The 19,589-nt window shown below is 37.1% G+C and overlaps 1 protein-coding gene across 4 annotated transcripts; it reads left to right on the top strand.

Annotated features, from left to right (window-relative positions):
• Window positions 1-273: 273 nt before the first annotated feature.
• LOC131159627 (uncharacterized) lies at window positions 274-19,314 on the top strand. 4 transcript variants are annotated; one of them, XM_058114666.1, is made up of 8 exons: window positions 274-473; window positions 552-680; window positions 1,656-1,771; window positions 2,213-2,294; window positions 4,898-4,957; window positions 5,044-5,151; window positions 18,217-18,262; window positions 18,711-19,314. In XM_058114666.1, the coding sequence occupies exons 1-8, from the start codon at window positions 402-404 to the stop codon at window positions 18,917-18,919; spliced, it is 822 nt and encodes a 273-aa protein (XP_057970649.1). In that variant the 5' UTR covers window positions 274-401; the 3' UTR covers window positions 18,920-19,314. The 4 variants fall into 4 exon arrangements, with proteins under 4 accessions (XP_057970649.1, XP_057970650.1, XP_057970652.1 ...); XM_058114667.1 differs by having other exon boundaries at window positions 276-473; window positions 18,754-19,314; XM_058114668.1 differs by lacking the exon at window positions 274-473 and adding an exon at window positions 1,425-1,478 and having other exon boundaries at window positions 602-680.
• The last annotated feature ends 275 nt before the right edge of the window (window positions 19,315-19,589 follow it).

Below are 19,589 nucleotides of genomic sequence, written 5' to 3'. Positions count from 1 at the left end.
CCGCGTATTAGAATTGCAGGCTAAGGAACATTCCAAAACGCCAGTAGTGCAGGTGCAGCAACTATAAGCCTAATTTTGACCTTGATGCAGTCAATATTTCTCAAAACTGAAAACATAAGTTGTAGAACTTTTGCTTGGCATTCCATATCTTCTTGAATCATCTCAATCGAAACTCGGATCAGAGAGTAATGTCCAGATTACGAAGCGATGTCGAAACGGTCCAAAATCACCAAATTAGCTTGTATAAAAGAATAAAGAGGGAGAAAACATTTTGCATTCTCAACTTGGGCTGAGCCCTTAATCACGCATCTCTTTCCTCACCCAGTTTTTTCAGTTTTTTTTTTAAACTCATGAATGCCTCTCTTTTTGATTCCTTGAAGCATAAATAATAGAAAAATAAGATGTTTAGATTATTCCTTGCGAAGGCCACTGTGAAACATTATGCCCTTCATCGTTGGAACTTCATTCCGAAGGCAAGTTTTTCGACCTTCCCAAATTTCCCTTACCTGAACTTTTTTAATTTACATCTTTTTTAGGGGTTTGATTTACAGAGAGAACTTCACAATAGAAATAAGAAGGCTATGGAGTACATTGCAAAAGGGTGGAGTGCTGTGAAAGAGGTGGATAGAGTCATAGACTACACTGAACTCAACGATCGCCGTCTTATCCCTCTTCTTAGGGTATGATTAATTTGTTAACTTATGGTAATGCCCATTTCTTAATCATGTATTCTAGCTTTCTTGTGATGCTATCTTGAGTCCATTTATGGCTACACGTCTATATGCCTCTATGCATTCCTATTTTCCAACAGTAATATTTGCTAAGCAGCTTTGGGCCGACCCCTTATTAATTTTTGATGAGGTGGTGCTGCTGTACGGTATAGGGGTTTTATAAGGAGTAAGAAAGGGATGGTCTTCTGAAGATGTGTTTTTATTTTATTCTTTTTTTTTTTTGCTTTTTGTTTTTTTGGACTTTGCAGATTGAAAAGAATGCAAGGAGTTTTAATGGCAAAAGAACTCCCTAGATTTATTATGGGTTACATTTGTTTTCTTTGCTTCCTTTTGGGTTCACCCTTTGGGTTTTTTTTTTTTTTCTGTTTGTTTTTAGGGAGATATTTTATTTTCTATTCTTTGTAATTCTCTCTCTTTGCTGTTATGGGTTTCTTTTTCTATCAAAAAAATGTTGAATCATCATGTCTTTCAAGCAGTATGCCAACTTTCCGCACGCATTTTTTTCCCTATGTGAATTCATTTATGTGCATATGAATATGCATATGTTGGTCAATTTATTTATGTATACATTATACAGCTGAAGGGTTGCTCTTATTATTGTTATTTTTTGGTGAAAATATTGTATGTGGTCCTTTAATTAATTTTGAGATATTGGTGGTGTTTTATTGTTTTTGTATTTCTTGACACTGATAGCTAGGTCAGTTGATGATGATGATGGAGAATTGTGTACCAATATAAGTAATGGGGGTATGATAAACAACTTTAGTTGTAGAATTAACAATTGATTTACCTTGATTCATTTTAGAATTTATTTGCTGGCAAAGGAATTTTAAGTGGATTTGTGATTTAGTAACTTTTATCTCGGGAAATTTTTTTTAGATCTAACGAAGCCCCAACACTCCTTGTGTGGGTGTTTAATGTCAGGCTGCAAAAGTGAATTTTGAGTTGGCTTTGGAGGCAGACAACTCGAACACCCATGCCAGATACTGGTTGGCCAAATTACATATGAAATACCATGTTCCAGGGGCATGTAAAGCTATGTAAGGGAACTTATCTCTCTTCTTACATGATTCTTGGCTATATTTTTTTTTTTGCTGCTGTCCCTGCAATTGTTTGCACTCTAGACATTATTACCTCACTGACATTTCAAATGTTATTTAAGCATAAAATAACAGTTTTACTTAGTTCATTTTTTTCAAAATTAGAAAAATACTAGAATTTTCATTTGTTTGTCTTTAGATTGAATTTTCCAGATGCTCTTAGATCCTTCATCTGACATTTGGAAGCTTTTAAGTGTGGAATTTGATTTAGAATTTTGGTGTTCCTTAACCTGCTAAGCCCTCTAACCTGCAAAACATGTGAATTTTTAATAATAGTAATGGTTGCTTGCCATTTGGTTTTGTTTTTGAAATTCACCTATATACCTTTTTATGTTTATCTCCACCTGTCATTGTTGTTGGTTGCATTTTCCATCCTATTAGAGGAGCTGCTTTGTTAGTTGAAGCTGCAGAGATGGGTGATCCAGATGCACAATATGAATTGGGTTGCCGTTTAAGAGTTGAGGTTAGGCTCCTTATGCTTGCTTTGATGCCTATACATGTTAGGTAGTTTGCATTTTGGAGGTGTTAAGTTCTGTCGATGGATTCATATAAGGAGCCACCAGCAAGTTTTCATTAGTCTCACATTTTAGTTTATATTATTGAGATTTCTATTGTAACTTGAGAAGCTTTAAAAGCATAATCTGCACAGGACAACAACATATCATGTTCTTGCCACTCTGCTAAATCCAACACAACGTCCTCCTATAGTGAGGGTTCTTAGATTGTTTGAATGTAATGTTACGCTTTGTTTGTAGAATGAAATAGGATGGGAATGGAATATTTATAGTTGTCAGTGCATCTCTATGCTTAGTATTAATTACTTAACTTTCTATGCAGTTTTATATGAACAATCCTACATTTTTAGGTTTTTCCTCTGCCCTTCCTGAGATGGTAGATTTTGTGTGTGAAAAACCAGCAGAGTTAGAACTTCAAGGATTGTTCTGTTGTCATCTACTTTCAATGGCATAAAAATGTATCTTCAAGACTCTGAAAAGTTTCTGGGCTTATGTTGACAACTGTTTTTATGATTAAAAATTTTTGAAGCGCTGGTGCATGGTCTTGGTATGTGCTGTCCTTGTTTATGGTCATAGGCTAGTAAGTTCAAGTTGCCTAGAAGTTAACAGAGTTATTGTTTGAGTACATTCATAATGTGATACAATATTGTGCTTGATTTTTAAACCTTTATCAGGTGTTGGATGCTGTTGTAGCAGTGATCAGTATTTTGGTAATTTGTGTTTTTATGCACGTTAATGATGTACTGTGGAATTAACTCGTGGAAGCACATTTTGTGTGCCTTGTCACCATGCTGAAGATGGCAGTCTTCTTTGAATGGCATACAACATGCTCCATCTTTGCAAAAATTTGTCAACCTATTACCTCTAGAGTTTATCTTTTTTATGATTTTTTTTTTTCATGTTATTCTTGTTAGAAATTTTTATTTTTCTATCTTTGGTACTCTTTGTTTTATGGCACTTGATTTGGTGTTATTGTTACCAGTTCCAGCAACATGCTTTATAGCAGCTCTTTTTTTCAACTTTTAGCTTTAGAATCTTGCTTTATTTATTTAAACAGGCTTATCCACAACAAATTGTGTGTATGCAGAAATCTCAAGAGAAGATAATAAAAATCAAAGGCAAATTGTAAATTTGGAAAATTAAAAATTTTAGTGCTAGTCTCACATTAATAATGTAAAAATCACTTAATTTAAAGGTGAATAGGTGAGCTCTTTAGAGGTGTCTTACTGTTGCAAACTGCATAGAAGATAAAAAAGGTGGGAATCTAAAATAGGTGTGATTTATGGAGTGACCATTTGATTTTTATTCCTAAAGGGAAAAAATATCCTTATAATTTGAGGTACGGAATTGGTTGTCTTTTCTATTTACACATGACATTTGGTGTGACGAGGCTCTTCTTATTTCCTGATTCTCTAATTTATTTACTTTGGCCAACTCATAAAGAAGCTTTTTTGCAGATTGTTTTCTTTTATACACACACACACACACACACACACACACACACACATATATATATGTATGTATGTATGTATGTATGTTTCCATGCATGCATGCGTCCATGTGTGTGTGTGTGTGTGTTTATGTAGTATATTGTGTTTTTTGGGAGGAGGGGGGTGGGGGGGCGGGCGTTGGGGTTTTGTGCTTTTATCAAAAGCTTTATGGAATCAATAAGGGAATAAGGAAATAATCAAGTACAATGGAATTTGTCCAACAATAATTGCTTTTCAATAAAGTTGTGTTATGAGGTAATGGCCAAGAGGAATTTGGATATGGGAAATTTCCTTGGAAACAATGCTCCAAAGAAGGTTGCCATGTTCTCTTGGGAAACTTGAGAATAAATTTTGACTATTGATAATTTGTAAAGAAGAAGCTAGGCTCTGGCACATTGTTGAACCTTTGGGAGTTTTGTATTGCCTTTGGGCAATTAGGTGGATTGCTCTAAGCCTGTGAGAGGGTGACTTCTTACTTGGCAAGGTCTCTTTGCAAGAAGAGTGAAGGAAAGACTTGGAACTTCATCCCCTATTGCAATTTTTTGGTTTACTTTTGGGGAAAAGGCTCATTTAATTATAATATTTTGGATACAATAGTGGTGGTTGTTTGAAGGAGAGATGGATCAGAACTCGGCTGGGAAAAGGGTCATTTAATTCTAGTCTTTTGGATGTTGAAATTTATGTTGGTAGTTTGTACTTCCATTTTTTTTTATTTTTTGTGTTTTTTTTCTTGGGGGAGGGGGGCAGGGCGGGCTTCCACTGTTCCACACATAGGTACTGTTTTTGTATTTTTAAAGATTCCTTTCTCAGAATCTCCATACCAATGAATCTTTTATCCTTTTTGCCAATGGGGAAAAAAAAAAAAAATTAAGGTTATTTTCAATTTTCTATGAGCGTGGCCTGCTGGAGACTTCTCATTTTTTCACAATCCCAATTTAATGTGGCTGCCCACAAACATCACACATAAAGAACTACTTTTGTAGATGGTCTTTATTAAATTTAAATGCTTTCCGGATTACCATCGCATGGTCTTGATGTTCTTTAACTTGGTTTATGGATAGAATGAACATGTTCAGTCCGATCAACAGGCATTCTATTATTTGGAGAAGGCTGTAGACCAGGTATACTTTCTCAAGACAAATAAATTGACAATGCCTTCTTGAGTTCTGAATGTATCATAATCTTATTGGAGCTTGTTGTGTTCTAGCTGCATCCAGGTGCACTCTACCTTCTAGGTGCTGTATATCTGACAGGGGATTGTGTGAAGAAAGATGTTGCCTCAGCAATATGGTGTTTCCATAGGGCATCAGAGAAGGTGAAATTCATCTTACTGCTTAATTGAATGCAGTTATTAATTGCTTAAGAGAGGCCTGTATCAGCCAGAATAGTAAAATATCTTGGGGGTTGTTTGTTAAATAATGAAAATTGTGGGAAAAAAATAATCAGAAACCAAAAACTTAATGCAGGAGCAGGAACTAAAAACTGAAGACGAGCAACTTGCTCGGTTAATATTTTCAAAACTGTAACAAACTAAAATCCTTCTTGAATACATATTAATTTTTGTCCTCAAATCAAATTACAATAAAAAAAATTGATTAGAATAATGAAATGAAAAAGAATATAAAAGATATATTATAACAATAAATATAAAAAAATGTTCTTTGGGGAGTCTGTGGAGGTTCATTTCTCATATTTATCCTTCTTTCATCCCTTACACTAATCTTGAGGTGGGGAGGGGCTCATAGATCTGTTTTTGGAAAGAACTTTGGCTGGGTTGTGCATCCTTATCCACTTCATTCCCTTGTCTATTTCGACTAAGCTCCAAGAAAAATAGATCCATATCTTTCTTCATTGGGGATTTGGGTAGCCCATTAGTTTCTTGGAATCTCCATTTTAGAGAACCTCCTAATGGTAGGGAGTTGGTGGAGTTGTCTTCTTTGTTATTTCTATTGAATGGGAGATCTTTCTTTGCCGCCCGGGGGGGGGGGGCGGGGGATGTTTGATCTTTGGTCTTTGGATCAGTTGGGAGTGTTTTTTTGTATATTTTTTGAAATCTTGACATACTCCAATTCTTATTTCCCACTCTATTGTTTCATTTGGAAGGCCAAGGCTCCTCCAAAAATTACAGCTTTCACTTGGTTGGTTGTGCTCAATAAAATTAATACTAATAGCTTGCTGCAAATTAGGAGACCTTTGAAGGTTCTCTCTCCCGATGTATGTGTGCTCTGTTTCAAAAATTCTGAGATGGCTTCTCGTCTTCTTTTGCACTGTGAATTTTCTTGGAGGATTTGGAATATGATTTTTGGTATATCTGGAGAGAGCTGGGTATGCCCTTCTTCAGTTGGTGAATTGTTAGCTATTTCTTTCACAAGCTTTGGTAGGAGAAAGGACTAGGCAGCCCTATGGAATTGTGGAATACTTGCAGTTTTATAGGGGTTATGGTTGGAGGGTAATGCAAGGATATCCAATGGGAAGATATTAAATTGCATGCTGGTTTGGGATAAAATTCAGTATTTGGCCTCACTCTGGTGCGCTGGCTTTGGTTTTTAAAGAGGAATTAGTTTCCATGAATTACATGGAGATGGGAGGAACTTATTGGCATGTTGATCTTTTATTTTTTGGTATTTATTAGTTGTTTTTTCTGGATTTTTCCAATCCTTTTTTGGGAGATATATCATTCTCCCTCGTTTAAATTCTCTTCCTATTAATGAAGTCTTCTTTTGCTATAAAGAAAAAACTTATCTTTTGAACTCACGTTTTCTTAATCAGCAAAGAAAATTTCACTAAAAGGCATCAATTGGATGCCACCCATCTGCAAACAACAGGCACTTACCTGCGCTGGAAGATATAAAAAAAAATCAAGAATTACATGAGTTAACTAGGACAAAGCACCATGCCATCTAGTGACAGTAGTAATCAAGTGGTCTTTGAAAACATGTAAGGGCATTGCCATTCCTTTAAAATCTCTCTTATTCCTTTCCCTCTACACAAACCAAAAGATGGCAAGAGGAATGAGCGACAAGGCTTTCTTCCTCCTATTAGTCCTCACTAACATGGATTCCTTTCCAAGCTCATAACTCTCCTTCCACTGTTCTGGCAATAACATACTGATGTTTGATTAACGAAATGGCTAAGTCGCACAAGGTTTTTGTCCAGGAGCAGTGCAAGAGGATGTAATTAACTATTTATGTACTCTCTAAACACAACAAGCTCCTGTCTGCATTTGTATGAGTGAAGACATTTGTGCACATCTCTTTCTTCATTGCCCTTTCACGTTGGCTATTTGGAATAAATTATTTGGTATATTTGATGAAAATTGAGCCTCTCCATACACGAGGCCTTTTATACCATTATCTTTAGGGGTTTCGGCAAAGGAAAGGATAGGAAAATTCTATGGTGTTGCACTGTTGTGGCTATTATTTGGTGTTTTTGGTTGGAAAGGAGCGCTAGAATATTCAAAGGTGTGGCTACTGCTAACTTTTTGGTTTGGAGTAGAAGACTTATGGCGGGATCGGTTGGCTCTGTTACATTGAGTTTGGTTCTAGAAGACTTGCGGAAGGATTGTTGACCCTGTACATTGAGTTTGGTTCTTGGTTTAGGTTGCATTCTTTGTAACTAGTTCTATTGATGGAAAGGGAGGATTTCTTTTTCTCCCTGTCTTTTATTTATCTATTTTTTTTTTCTGATTTTCTGATGTATATTCTTCTCTCTTTTAATACAATGCTTTGTTTATCAACAAAAAAAAGGTATTTTTCCCAAGAGTTACCTCCCATGCAAAGAAAGCAACTTTTGTGGGAGCTGCTTTCCAGATGGATTTGCAAGGAAAGTTATTTATAGTTTCTATCTGGGGACTGAGTTTCCTATGGGAGGATCTGACTGCAAACCAGTCATTTTATTTAGGATCCCATTGGGATAGTTACTGTAGTGGACTTTGTATAAGCAATCATAAAAGTCAGTGAGTTGCTCCATTTCCCGGTCTAAAGCATTCCTAATGAAAGGGATGTTCCAACTATTCCCTAGTGGGAAATTTGGAGATGACTACTCATAGGAACATTCTTGTCCTAAGCCAAACTGCAAGATAGAAGGGAATTTGATGCTAAGGGGGGTTGACCACACCATATGTCATGCCAGAAGAGAACATTATTACCATTCCTCACTTGGAAGCTGATGAAAGGGAAGAAACCCTTCCAATTTTTTCTGATGGATTTCAAACTCTGGCACCATGCCCTCCTGTCCTGGCTTTAATCATCCAACCATTATGCAGAAGACCATATTTTTTTTAGCTATGACTTCCTCCGTAGGTTATCCTTCTCCTTCAAGAATCTTCAAATCCATTTCCTGAGGAGGGCTTTATTGAATGTAGATAGGGATTTTAGCCCTTAACCTCCGTATCAAAGATCTTGTTCAACTCCCCCATTTTTACTAGGTATCTAGAAACCTCCCTTGAATTCCCCCAAATGAATATCTTTTGAATTCCATCTACAATTGAGCTTGGGATAGAGAAGAGGACATAAACTAGATCAGAAGATTAGAAAATGTGCTCTTTATGAGGATAAGTCTCCCACCTTTAGACGAGTAGCACCTTTTCCACCTGGCCAGCTTTCTTTTGAATCTTCCAATGATGGGGTCCGAAACACCTTTGTCTCTGAATTTAGCATAAAGAGGAAGGCCAAGGTAAGTAATTGGAACTGCCTGAAGCCCCTGACTTGCAATCCAAGAGGCCTGCAAGGAGAGGCCCCTAACAACTGTCCCCAAGTGGAATGAGGTTGCTTTTTCCCAAGTTCACCTTCAACACAAATATTGCTTCAAATCCACGGAGTGCACAGCTAAGATTGATTCTGATGAGGCTCATTTTTTCTGAAAATAATGGTATCAGTCACAAACAGGTAGTAGGAGATTCACATCTCCCTCTTATTTCATTCCAATGCCAGGACCTTTGAGGAGACCTCCTTCAGAGGCTTTTATCAAGAATAGGCTTAAAACTTCCATTAACAACAAGATAGAGACGGGATCCGCTGCCTCAGACTTCTGGTAGATCAAAAAACATATGATGGCTAGCCATTAAGCAGTACAAAGAAGGAAGGGGTTGAGATGCATTGATGGATCCACCTACACCACAACTCCCCAAAGCCATTCTTTAGAGAATATGAAGTAGGAAATCCCAATTCACTAGATCAAAGGCCTTTTCCATTTGCAGACCGTCCCATTCTTTCTTTCCTTTCTCTCTGTCCACAATTTCTTTAGCAATATGGGCTGCATCCATGATTTGCCTTCCTACTACAGAAGCATGTTGGTGTTGGCTAATGACACCTCTGGATTTGCTTTTTTTAAGACTCTTGGAAAAGAGTTTGGATAGAATTCTTATAGATACTACTCATAAGACTGATGGGGCAAAACTCCGTATTGTTGCAAGCCCCAATTTTCTTGCGGACCAAGGTTTAAAAAGGGGAGTTCAAATTACTCAAGAATATGCCTGTACAGTAAAAGTTGGTAAAATGCTGATAATATCCTGCTTGAGGAGTCCCCAGTTTGCCTGAAAATAAACCAAAGTAAAGCCATCAGGGCCTGGAGCTTTATCTCCTTTACTTTTTTGATAGCCTGAAAAATCTCCTACTCATTAAAGGTTCTTTTAAGCTGCTGCACTGTGGAAGGTTTCATGGCATTGAAGGTGATGCTGTTAACTATAGGTCGCCAGGTCTCTGGATCAGTATAAAGATCCTTGTAGAATCTGCTAATGCTTCCTCTCTCTCTCTCTCTCTCTCTCTCTCTCTCTCTCTCTCTCTCTCTCTCTCTCTGTGTTGATAAGGGATAAGGGGTTGAACCTGCGGTGAACATATGCTATTCGGTGGGAGAAGAGCCCTAGATTTCTGTCTCTAGATGATCTCTTCTGTGTTAGTGATATCAGCAAGCTATTTTTAAAAATTACTACTTTTTGTGCTCCAAGAACAATTCTATTGTATTTGACGGTTGAAAAACGGTAAAAGAATATTTTTGAATGACCTTTTTTTTTAAACAAAAAATTTAGAAAATTTATGGATATTTTTATTTTAACCATATTTTAATTCGCAGAGTCATTTTATTTTAATTTTTTATTTAAAATTATTCATGGAATGATTTAATATACAAATGTGAATCTTGGATATTAAAAAATTGTGGGAACAGCACGGCAACTGTAAACTATAAAAAATATCGACAGGTTTATTCGCTAAATGGCGATTGGCACATACAATACGACACCTTTCTGTTTTAGCCACAATTTCTGAAAACTAACAATAAAAATAGAAAAAAATCAACAACATAGAAAAATGCATTTTCACCTTCATTATATTGCACCAAAAATGGTGAACAAAAAAAGAGAAGTGGTACTGAACACCCCCTTAGTTGTTGCTTGATTGCCTTGAACAAGGTGGCTCTTAGCTAGAAGAGTAAGTTATTTTAAAGAGCTTCTTATTTGAGTCTAGGACAAAGCCTCTGCCTCACCCTCATACCAGTTTATATTATGTTTGGTTAGTGGAAGAGCTATTCCTTGGAATAAGATGGAATATAATGAGAAATTTGGGAATAGAGGTAATAGCTATTCTTTATAATTTCATCCAACATGTAATAAGAAAGGAATTTCTATTGCCGTGGGGAAAATTTGGAAATAGTTGTTCCATGTGTATCCTTGTTTTAAATAAAGAGTTTCACTTTGTTATTTGCAACAACAGAATATTACTAATTGTACTAACCTATTATACTGATAAAAAAAAAATTGTAATAACCTATTATAACTATATCTTCCTAGGAACAAGCATTCTATGAACCAAATGTAACCTTAATCCTGAACATTAATGCAACTGTTGCTATTAGTAGCTGCATTACTGTTTTTTCATTTGTCTCTTGCGTTTTATTATTCATCTTTTTTGAAATCCATTACACTTAAGTTCCATTAATAAACCATTTATCACATCCGTGATAAATTAGAATTTAGTTGTTCTGCTTCATGTTGAAACACTATTGGAAATATAACCCACGGTACTCTGTTTCACACCTATTAAATATTTCCTGTTGAAGTATGCTGTATGCTTTGTGTGTAATGTGATGCACTGTGATTTATTTAGAGAAACAGTTAAAATATTGACTTAGTGAGCATTTGGTTTTCAAAAAAAAAAAAAAAAAAAATTGATGGAATGATATTGTTTGGTTCATGTCATAAGATTCATAGAAATGTAAATAGGATGCCCATGTCTGTGTTGAATGGGAATGCATTTCAAAAAGTTATTATTGTACCCTTAACTTTTGTATGAATAATATATGAAGAATAATCACATTTTTAGCCCAAAAACCTAAGAATGTTTACCAAATTAAAATTATGTTCTAAAATAAATAATCCAATTAACCAAAATAATGAGGGGCAATGTGAAGGGGAGCTTAGGCGCAACGGTAAGGTTGTCGCCGTGTGACCTAGAGGTCAAAGGTTCAAGGCGCGGAAACAGCCTCTTACAAAAATGGAAGATAAGGTTGTTGAATTATGGCTTATTCTAGAAGCCTACCATTGCCATTGAAGTCTTCAATGGTGGGCTATTTTTTTCTAAGGTAGGTGATTAGTGGTTGTAATAGTGGTATTTCCTAACCTATATAAACCCATCACCTCCATTTGTAATCTCATCCCCAAAATTGCCTACTTCTCTCTTAGGCACATTCTCTCTTCTCTCTCTCATTTTGTAATATTTCTACAATAGAGAAATATTGATTGATAGTGTCCGAGGATGTAGGCACAATTAGCCGAACCTCGTTAATTCTGGTGTTCTTCCTTTTATCTATTCAATAGTTAACTTTTGTCGGGTATAGTTGTAGTAATATATTGTGTTAATTACATGTCTAAGGAAAATTCTGTCTAGGAAAGAGGGATTTAAGCGGTTCGTTGTGACCCCCACTTCCTTGGGAATTTACCTGGTGTAATTTTGTACAATTATTCACTCTCTATTTACCTGTACAATTGTAACTGTGGTAAAGTTAGGTGGAACAATCTTAAGTTTCACAACAATTGGTATCAGAGCCAAGGTTATTCTTAGTATGCTTTGTGGTTGCAGCTTAGTCTGATCTTCCACATCAGAAAAGTTTTCCTTGGGTTATTGGCATTCCGCATCGGCAACTATTGAATAGCATTTATGGCAGAGATGGCAGATAGTGCAAAAGCATCCACATCAAACTCGTCTATTTTGGCAAGAACTACTGTGACAAATGCCAGATTTGCAGTGGAGATTTTTGACGGCACCGGTCATTTTGGTATGTGGCAAAGTGAGGTTCTAGACGCTCTCTTTCAGCAAGGTCTAGACATTGCCATTGAAGAAGAGAAACCAGAAGATATTGAGAAGAAAGAATGGGGGACCATCAATCGGTTAGCATGTGGTACAATACGATCGTGTCTTTCAAGAGAACAGAAGTATGCATTCTGTAAGGAAACTTCTGCAAACAAGTTGTGGAAGGCACTGGAGGAAAAGTTTTTGAAGAAAAGCTCTCAGAACAAACTCCATATGAAGAAGAGACTATTTCGTTTCACTTATGTCTCCAGTACCACTATGAATGATCATATCACCAACTTTAATAGGTTGGTTACTGATCTAGTTAATCTGGATGAGACTTTTAAAGATGAAGACCTGACTTTGATGTTGTTGGGATCCCTTCTTGAGGAGTTTGAGTTTCTTGAAACTACTCTGCTCCATGGAAAGGATAAAGTGTCTCTTGGCGATGTTTGTGCTGCTTTGTACAGCTATGAATTGAGGAAGAAGGACAAGCTTGAAAGCACAAGTGGAGCTAACGAGGTTCTAGTAGTTCGAGGCCGTTCATAAAGCCAGAATAGTAAAAAGAAAGAGAGATCCAAGTCAAGGTCCAGACCAAACAAAGATGAATATGCCTTTTGTCGGGAAAAGGGACACTGGAAGAAAGACTGTCCGAAGCTAAAGAATAAAGGCAAACCTGATAAAGGAAAAGCCATCTCAAATGTGGCTGAGTACGAAGATGGGAGCTCAGATCTTTCGCTTGCTGCTACGCCATCAACTAGTTCTTCGAGTATATGGCTACTAGATTCTGGGTGTAGCCATCATATGTGTCCCAATCTGGATTGGTTCTTTGATTTTAAAGAACTAGAAGGTCGAGTCGTCTACACAGCATATGATGTCCCTCTTACCACACATGGGATTGGTTCAGTCCGCTTGAGGAATCAAGATGGATCAATCAAAATATTGACGGACGTTAGATATGTACCAAGTTTGATGAAGAATCTTATTTCTGTGGGAACCCTAGAATCAAAGGGATTCAAAGTAACAGCAGAAAACGGAGTCATGAAGATCATCTCTGGTGCACTTGTGGTAATCAAGGGAATTAGGAAGAACAATAACTTGTATCACTATCAAGGTCGTATAGTTATTGGGACGACAGCAACAGTTTCTTCTGATGATAAAGAAATAGAAGCAACTAGGTTATGGCATATATGCTTGGGGCATGCAGGTGAAAAATCCTTGGAACTTCTTACAAATCAAGGATTATTAAAGGGAGCAAAGACCTGCAAGCTAGATTTCTGTGAACATTGCATCAAAGGGGATCAAAACAAGAGTGAAATTTGGTACTGCAATCCATAATACCAAGGGTATTTTGGATTATGTTCACTTTGATGTGTGGGGACCTTCCAAGACAACTTCACTGGGAGGAAAACACTACTATGTGACCTTTGTTGACGATTTTTCTCGAAGAGTATGGGTGTATACTATGAAAACTAAGGATGAAGTGTTAGGAGTCTTCCTCAGATGGAAAAATATGGTGGAAACTTAAACAAGCAGAAGGATCAAGCGCCTCCGTACAGATAATGGTGGAGAATATAGAAGTGATCCATTTCTTAAAGTCTGCGAAGATGAAGGTATTATACGACAATTCACAGTGAGAAGTACACCACAACAGAATGGAGTGGCAGAACGTATGAATCGAACATTGTTGGAGAAGGTTCGGTGTATGTTATCCAATGCTGGGTTGGGTAGAGAATTTTGGGCTGAGGCTGTAACATATGCCTGCCACCTCATCAACTGCCTACCATCTACTGCTATTTGTGGTAAAACACCATTGGAGAAATGGTTTGGAATGCCTGCTATAGATTATGATTCCTTACATGTATTCGGTTCCACTGCCTACTATCATGTCAAGGAATCAAAGCTGGATCCGAGGGCTAAGAAAGCAATCTTTATGGGAATCACCTCTGGAGTAAAGGGATATCGACTTTGGTGTCCAGAGACAAAGAAAATAGTCTTTAGCAGGGATGTTACCTTTAATGAATCCACTTTTTTAAAGGTGACAATAGAAAGTGTTGAGCAAAAAGATGGTGCTCCAAAACAGGTGGAGCTTGATAGAAGAATTGTTTACCCAGAAAATGAAGACTCTCCTATGGTAGAAGAAGAGTCGCCTGTAGAAGAGGTTTCAACCCAAGAACCTCCACAGCAACATGAATCTATTGCATTGAGTAAGCCAAAGAAAAAAATTAGAAAGCCTGCTCGCTTTGTTGACATGGTGGCTTACGCATCTCCAATTGCAAACGATGATACTCCTGTTACTTACAATGAAGCAATCCAAAGTTCGGAAGAAGAAAAGTGGAGGGAAGCCATGAATGAAGAAATGCAGTCCCTTCATAAGAATCGAACATGGAAGCTTGTTAGTCTTCTGAAGGGAAAGAAGACAATTGGGTGTAAATGGGTATATACAAAGAAAGATGGATTTCCTGACAAAAATAGTGTTCGCTACAAAGCAAGGTTGGTGGCTAAACGCTATGCACAAACGGAGGGAATTAATTACAATGAGGTATTTTCTCCAGTAGTAAAACATTCCTCCATTAGAATCTTATTGGCTTTGATAGCAAAATTGGATATGGAACTAGTTCAATTAGATGTGAAAACTGCATTTTTACATGGAGACTTGGAAGAGGAAATCTACATGACTCAGTTAGGAGGTTTCAAAGTTGCTGGAAAAGAAAATATGGTGTGCAAACTTGAAAAATCGTTGTATGGATTAAAGCAATTCCCAAGGCAGTGGTACAAACGATTTAACAAGTTTATGATGGGGCAAAAGTACAGAAGAAGCAAATATGATCACTGTGTGTATTTTTGCAAGCTACAAGATAGATCTTTCATATATCTTCTTCTTTATGTTGATGATATATTGATAGCCTCCAAGAGTCAGATAGAAATTGACAAACTAAAGGCTCCGTTGAATAGGGAGTTTGAGATGAAGGATCTAGGCGAAGCAAAGAAAATTCTCGGTATGGAGATAAGTAGAGAAAGGAAATTGGGGAGGCTTTGTTTGACTCAAAAACAATATTTAAGGAAAGTACTGAAGCGTTTTGGTATGGATGAGAAGTCAAAACCTGTTAGTACTCCGCTTGCTCCTCATTTCAAGATGAATGCATCTATGTCTCCAAAAACTGAAGCAGAACGAGAATACATGTCAAAAGTATCGTATTCAAGTGCTGTTGGTAGCTTGATGTATGCCATGGTGTGTACAAGGCCCGATATTTCACAAGCCGTTGGAGTTGTGAGCAGGTATATGCATAATTCTGGAAAGGAACATTGGCAAGCTGTGAAATGGATTATACGATACATTTTGTATACGGTAGATGTTGAACTAATATTTGAGCAGGATAAGCAAGATGATCATAGTATTGTTGGATACTGTGATTCCGACTACGCTAGTGATTTGGATAAGCGTCGGTCAATTACTGGCTATGTTTTTACTCTTGCAAAAGCGCCAATTAGTTAGAGGTCTACCTTACAGTCAACAGTTGCTTTGTTCACTATAGAGGCAGAGTATATGGCAGTCACAGAGGCTGTGAAGGAGGCAATTTGGCTTCAAGGATTGATGAAAGATTTGGGAATTGAATAGAAGCACATCAAGTGATAGCCAAAGTGCTATCCATTTAGAAAAGAACCAAGTCTACTATTCAGTGACAAAGCACATCGACGTTCGATATCACTTTGTTCGAGAAATTCTGGAAGAAGGTGGAGTAGTAATCCAGAAGATTCGAACCACTGAGAATCCTGCTGATATGATGACAAAAGTGGTAACTGTGGTCAAGTTTCAATATTGCTTGAACTTGATCAACATTGTTAAAAATTGAAAGATTTGCGCTACAAGCGCGTTTGAAGACATTATGGAATCTATGAGAGATGTTAAGAGATGGAATTTCACCAAGGTGGAGATTTGTTGAATTATGGCTTATTCTAGAAGCCTACCATTATCATTGAAGTCTTCAATGGTGGACTATTTTTTTCTAAGGTAGGTGATTAGTGGTTGTAATAGTGGTATTTCCTAACCTATATAAACCCATCACCTCCATTTGTAATCTCATCCACAAAATTGCCTACTTCTCTTTTAGGCACATTCTCTCTTCTCTCTCTCATTTTGTAATATTTCTACAATAGAGACATATTGATTGATAGTGTCCGAGGACGTAGGCACAATTAGCCGAACCTCGTTAATTCTGGTGTTCTTCCTTTTATCTATTCAATAGTTAATTTTTGTCGGGTATAGTTGTAGTAATATATTGTGTTAATTACATGTCTAAGGAAAATTCTGTTTAGGAAAGAGGGATTGAAGCGGTCCGTTGTGACCTCCCACTTCCCTAGGAATTTACTTGGTGTAATTTTGCACAATTATTCACTCTCTATTTACCTGTACAATTGTAACTGTGGTAAAGTTAGGTGGAACAATCTCAAGTTTCACAACAAAGGTTGTGTACTATAAACCCATTGTGGTTCACCCCTTCCCCGGATCCTGTATACACGGGAGATTTGTGCACCAGGCTGCCCTTTTTTTAATGAAGGGCAATGTGGTTTTAGGATTTCAACTGTTATGTTATATTAATATTACTTGAAAAAAAAAAGGGGAGCTCGGTGCACAGAGTTTCCGCGTATGCAAGGTCTGGGGAAGGGGCGGACCACAATGAGTCTATAGTACACAACCTTACCTTACATTTTTGTAAGAGACTATTTCCACACCTCGAATTCGTGATCTGTGTAGGTCACACGGCAACAACCGTACAATTTCGCCTAAGTTCCTCTTCATGTTATATTAATATTACTATATAATAATATTATTTATTTTCAAAATTTTTTTCTTGATTTATATTTTTATTATTATTATAATTCAATATTATAAATATAATTATATCATGTAATTATATTATGGGATCATTAACACGCACCCAGCGAAAATAGTAGGGTGCAATTTAGTTAAAAAAATATTAGATTCTCATGGGAATGAGATTTTTCCATGAAACTTAGGAGCATGGGAATGGGATTTCCCATATTTTGTGGAGTCTTTTATTCCCTAGGAATGTGAGATTCCTGTTAAGTCAGATTGCAACCCCAAAACAAACATGGGAACAGACACATTCCCAGGAATGTTGAAAGTTGCTGCGAATCAGAGCTTCCCAAGGTTGTGAACCTGATCATCTTAGCTAGTAAAAGGAAATCCAACCTTGGTGGGTTCATCAAGGACAATGAACCTATTTGACTTTTAAGACGTCTATGACATTACTGACAATGTTAGTTGGCAATTGGCATAATGATTGCTCATTATGAACTTGTTAGGTCTGGTCCCTCGAATTTTGAGCAACATCACAAGAACTGAACAAAATTTCATTTGGTCGGAAACACCTTTCATCATCTTAATAAGGTCATAAAATCTGATTCAATGACAATCCTCTCCCACCCTGCCCCAAGGATAGAATAAGTGCATGATCTCCAAAGCTTGACCTTATATTTTGCACAAAGCCCAATATTCCACAGAATCCGACAAAAACTTGCCATCCTCACCTCTCACAAGCCCCTTTCCTCTGTTGGGCCTGTACCATCTTCCTCTTGCAATCAACAGTTTGATTGGTTCTACAAGACAAACAGCCAAGTTCTTCTTCAGCCAGTTTATTTTTATGTTTTCTCAGAAAACGGATGCTTACTGGCAATGCCATTTTCTTTTTTGGACACTGGATTTTTTTAATCATAGAAATATTCAAGTACAATTAGGTTCATTGACTTCCCCAAATGGTGTACATTGAGATTCATATAGCGGACCCTATCCTAATGGGACTTGAGGCTTGATTTTCTTTTGATATTATTCCAGAAGGTAAAAAAAAGTGCTGGGGGTGGGATGCAAGGCGCTTGATGAAAAGCAAAATGAAGGGCTAAATGTTGAAGGGGCTTATATAGGGCATGTGGAGCGCTCCCTGCCTGTTCTGTCCCACTGTATGTAGTCCTTAATGCTCTGACAGCCTAAGAATGTGTGTGCGCGTATAAAACTATGACACTTTACACTCAGCTCAGGCTATTATTAACAAACTCCTACTTTTTCCACATATATGCAGGGACATGCTGGTGCAGCTATAGCGTATGGATCTCTTCTTCTTCAAGGTGAGCTACACCCATCTTATTATCCTCCTATTTTTTCCTCCTAAAATGGGAGTTCTATGATAACTATATACTTAATGTTATGCTTATTGAAACATATTTCTATATAATGTGCATTAGAGTTTTGTGAAGTAGAGATCCAATGATTTTCAGTTAATGGCCTAATGCACTTGTTTTCTTGGAGTCACTAATTACAATAGGCTCCAACCTGAGAGAGTCAAATTTTCCGTAATCCAGTATCATAAAAAAGGCACTATTATCACCAGTAACTTGTGCACTTAACTGAATGAAAATTCTTTTTGATGTTCACATGGACCACCAGATAATTATGGTTGATGGTTGAACAAATGTTTAAAACCTAGAATTTCATCAATCTTCGTTTTTTTTTTTTTGTTTCCCCACCCCTCTTAGCCTTTTATTTCTCGCTTTAATGTGTTGAAGAACGTGTCAGGTGTTCAAGTCCCTGATTCTATAACGAGATTCAATTCCAATAGGGGCTTCTCTGCCAAGACCAGAAAGAAGAATGCTGGAAGTCCTTTGCTGGATCCAGTAGAGATGGCAAGAGAACAATTTCAGATTGCTGCAAAGGCAGGATGTGATCTTGGATTCAAATGGTTAACAGGACTAGAGGAGGAAGAGCAGCGTCTGCTGACTGGATAATGCTGCTACTGCATGACTCACTGGTCTACATTGTGGCCGAGCTGGAAACTGGTTGAGCTTGAGGTCAATTTTTGAAGGTTACACAATACGGCAAGTTAAATTGCTCTTTAAATAAAAAAAAAAAAAAAAATGCAACAACAACAATTTACGTCAAGTTAAAGTATCCAAAGCTCACGTGCTGAAGTTGGTAGCTGTCCCGGAGTAGATACATTGCTTGAAAAATTGGTGTAATAATCTTTTTGTACATTTCTTGTTCTGAATAATCTTTAATATTATTAGAGGTATATATACTTTCCTTTTAAGAGAAATTTACACTTTCCATTTTTAACTTCTCTCGTGTATATATATACCTTTGTAATAAGAAATTTAATAGAGAAAAATTATTCTTCTCCCAATTTTTTTAACATGGTATCAGAGCAGAAGAAAAAAACAAAAACAAACTTTTTTCTTAACCTAGCTTTTTTTTTTTTTTTATCCTGTTTTCTTTGGGTTCTGCTGCGCAGCACATGGAGTATCAGCGCTGCACCTTCATCCTTCTCAGCTCGTCTCATCACTGCATCTCTCTCAGATCTCTCAGTCTCCGGTGTTCGTCTCCGACGTCCGTCATCGTCGCCTCTCTCAGTTATCCGACGATTCACTGCCCGCCAACTCTCTCGTCTCACTCCTAGTG

The sequence above is a fragment of the Malania oleifera genome, chromosome 7 (assembly GCF_029873635.1).
Source record: "Malania oleifera isolate guangnan ecotype guangnan chromosome 7, ASM2987363v1, whole genome shotgun sequence".
NCBI lineage: Eukaryota > Viridiplantae > Streptophyta > Magnoliopsida > Santalales > Ximeniaceae > Malania > Malania oleifera.
The sequence above is the reverse complement of the archived record's forward strand: the minus strand, read 5'-3'. Positions and strand labels throughout refer to the sequence as shown.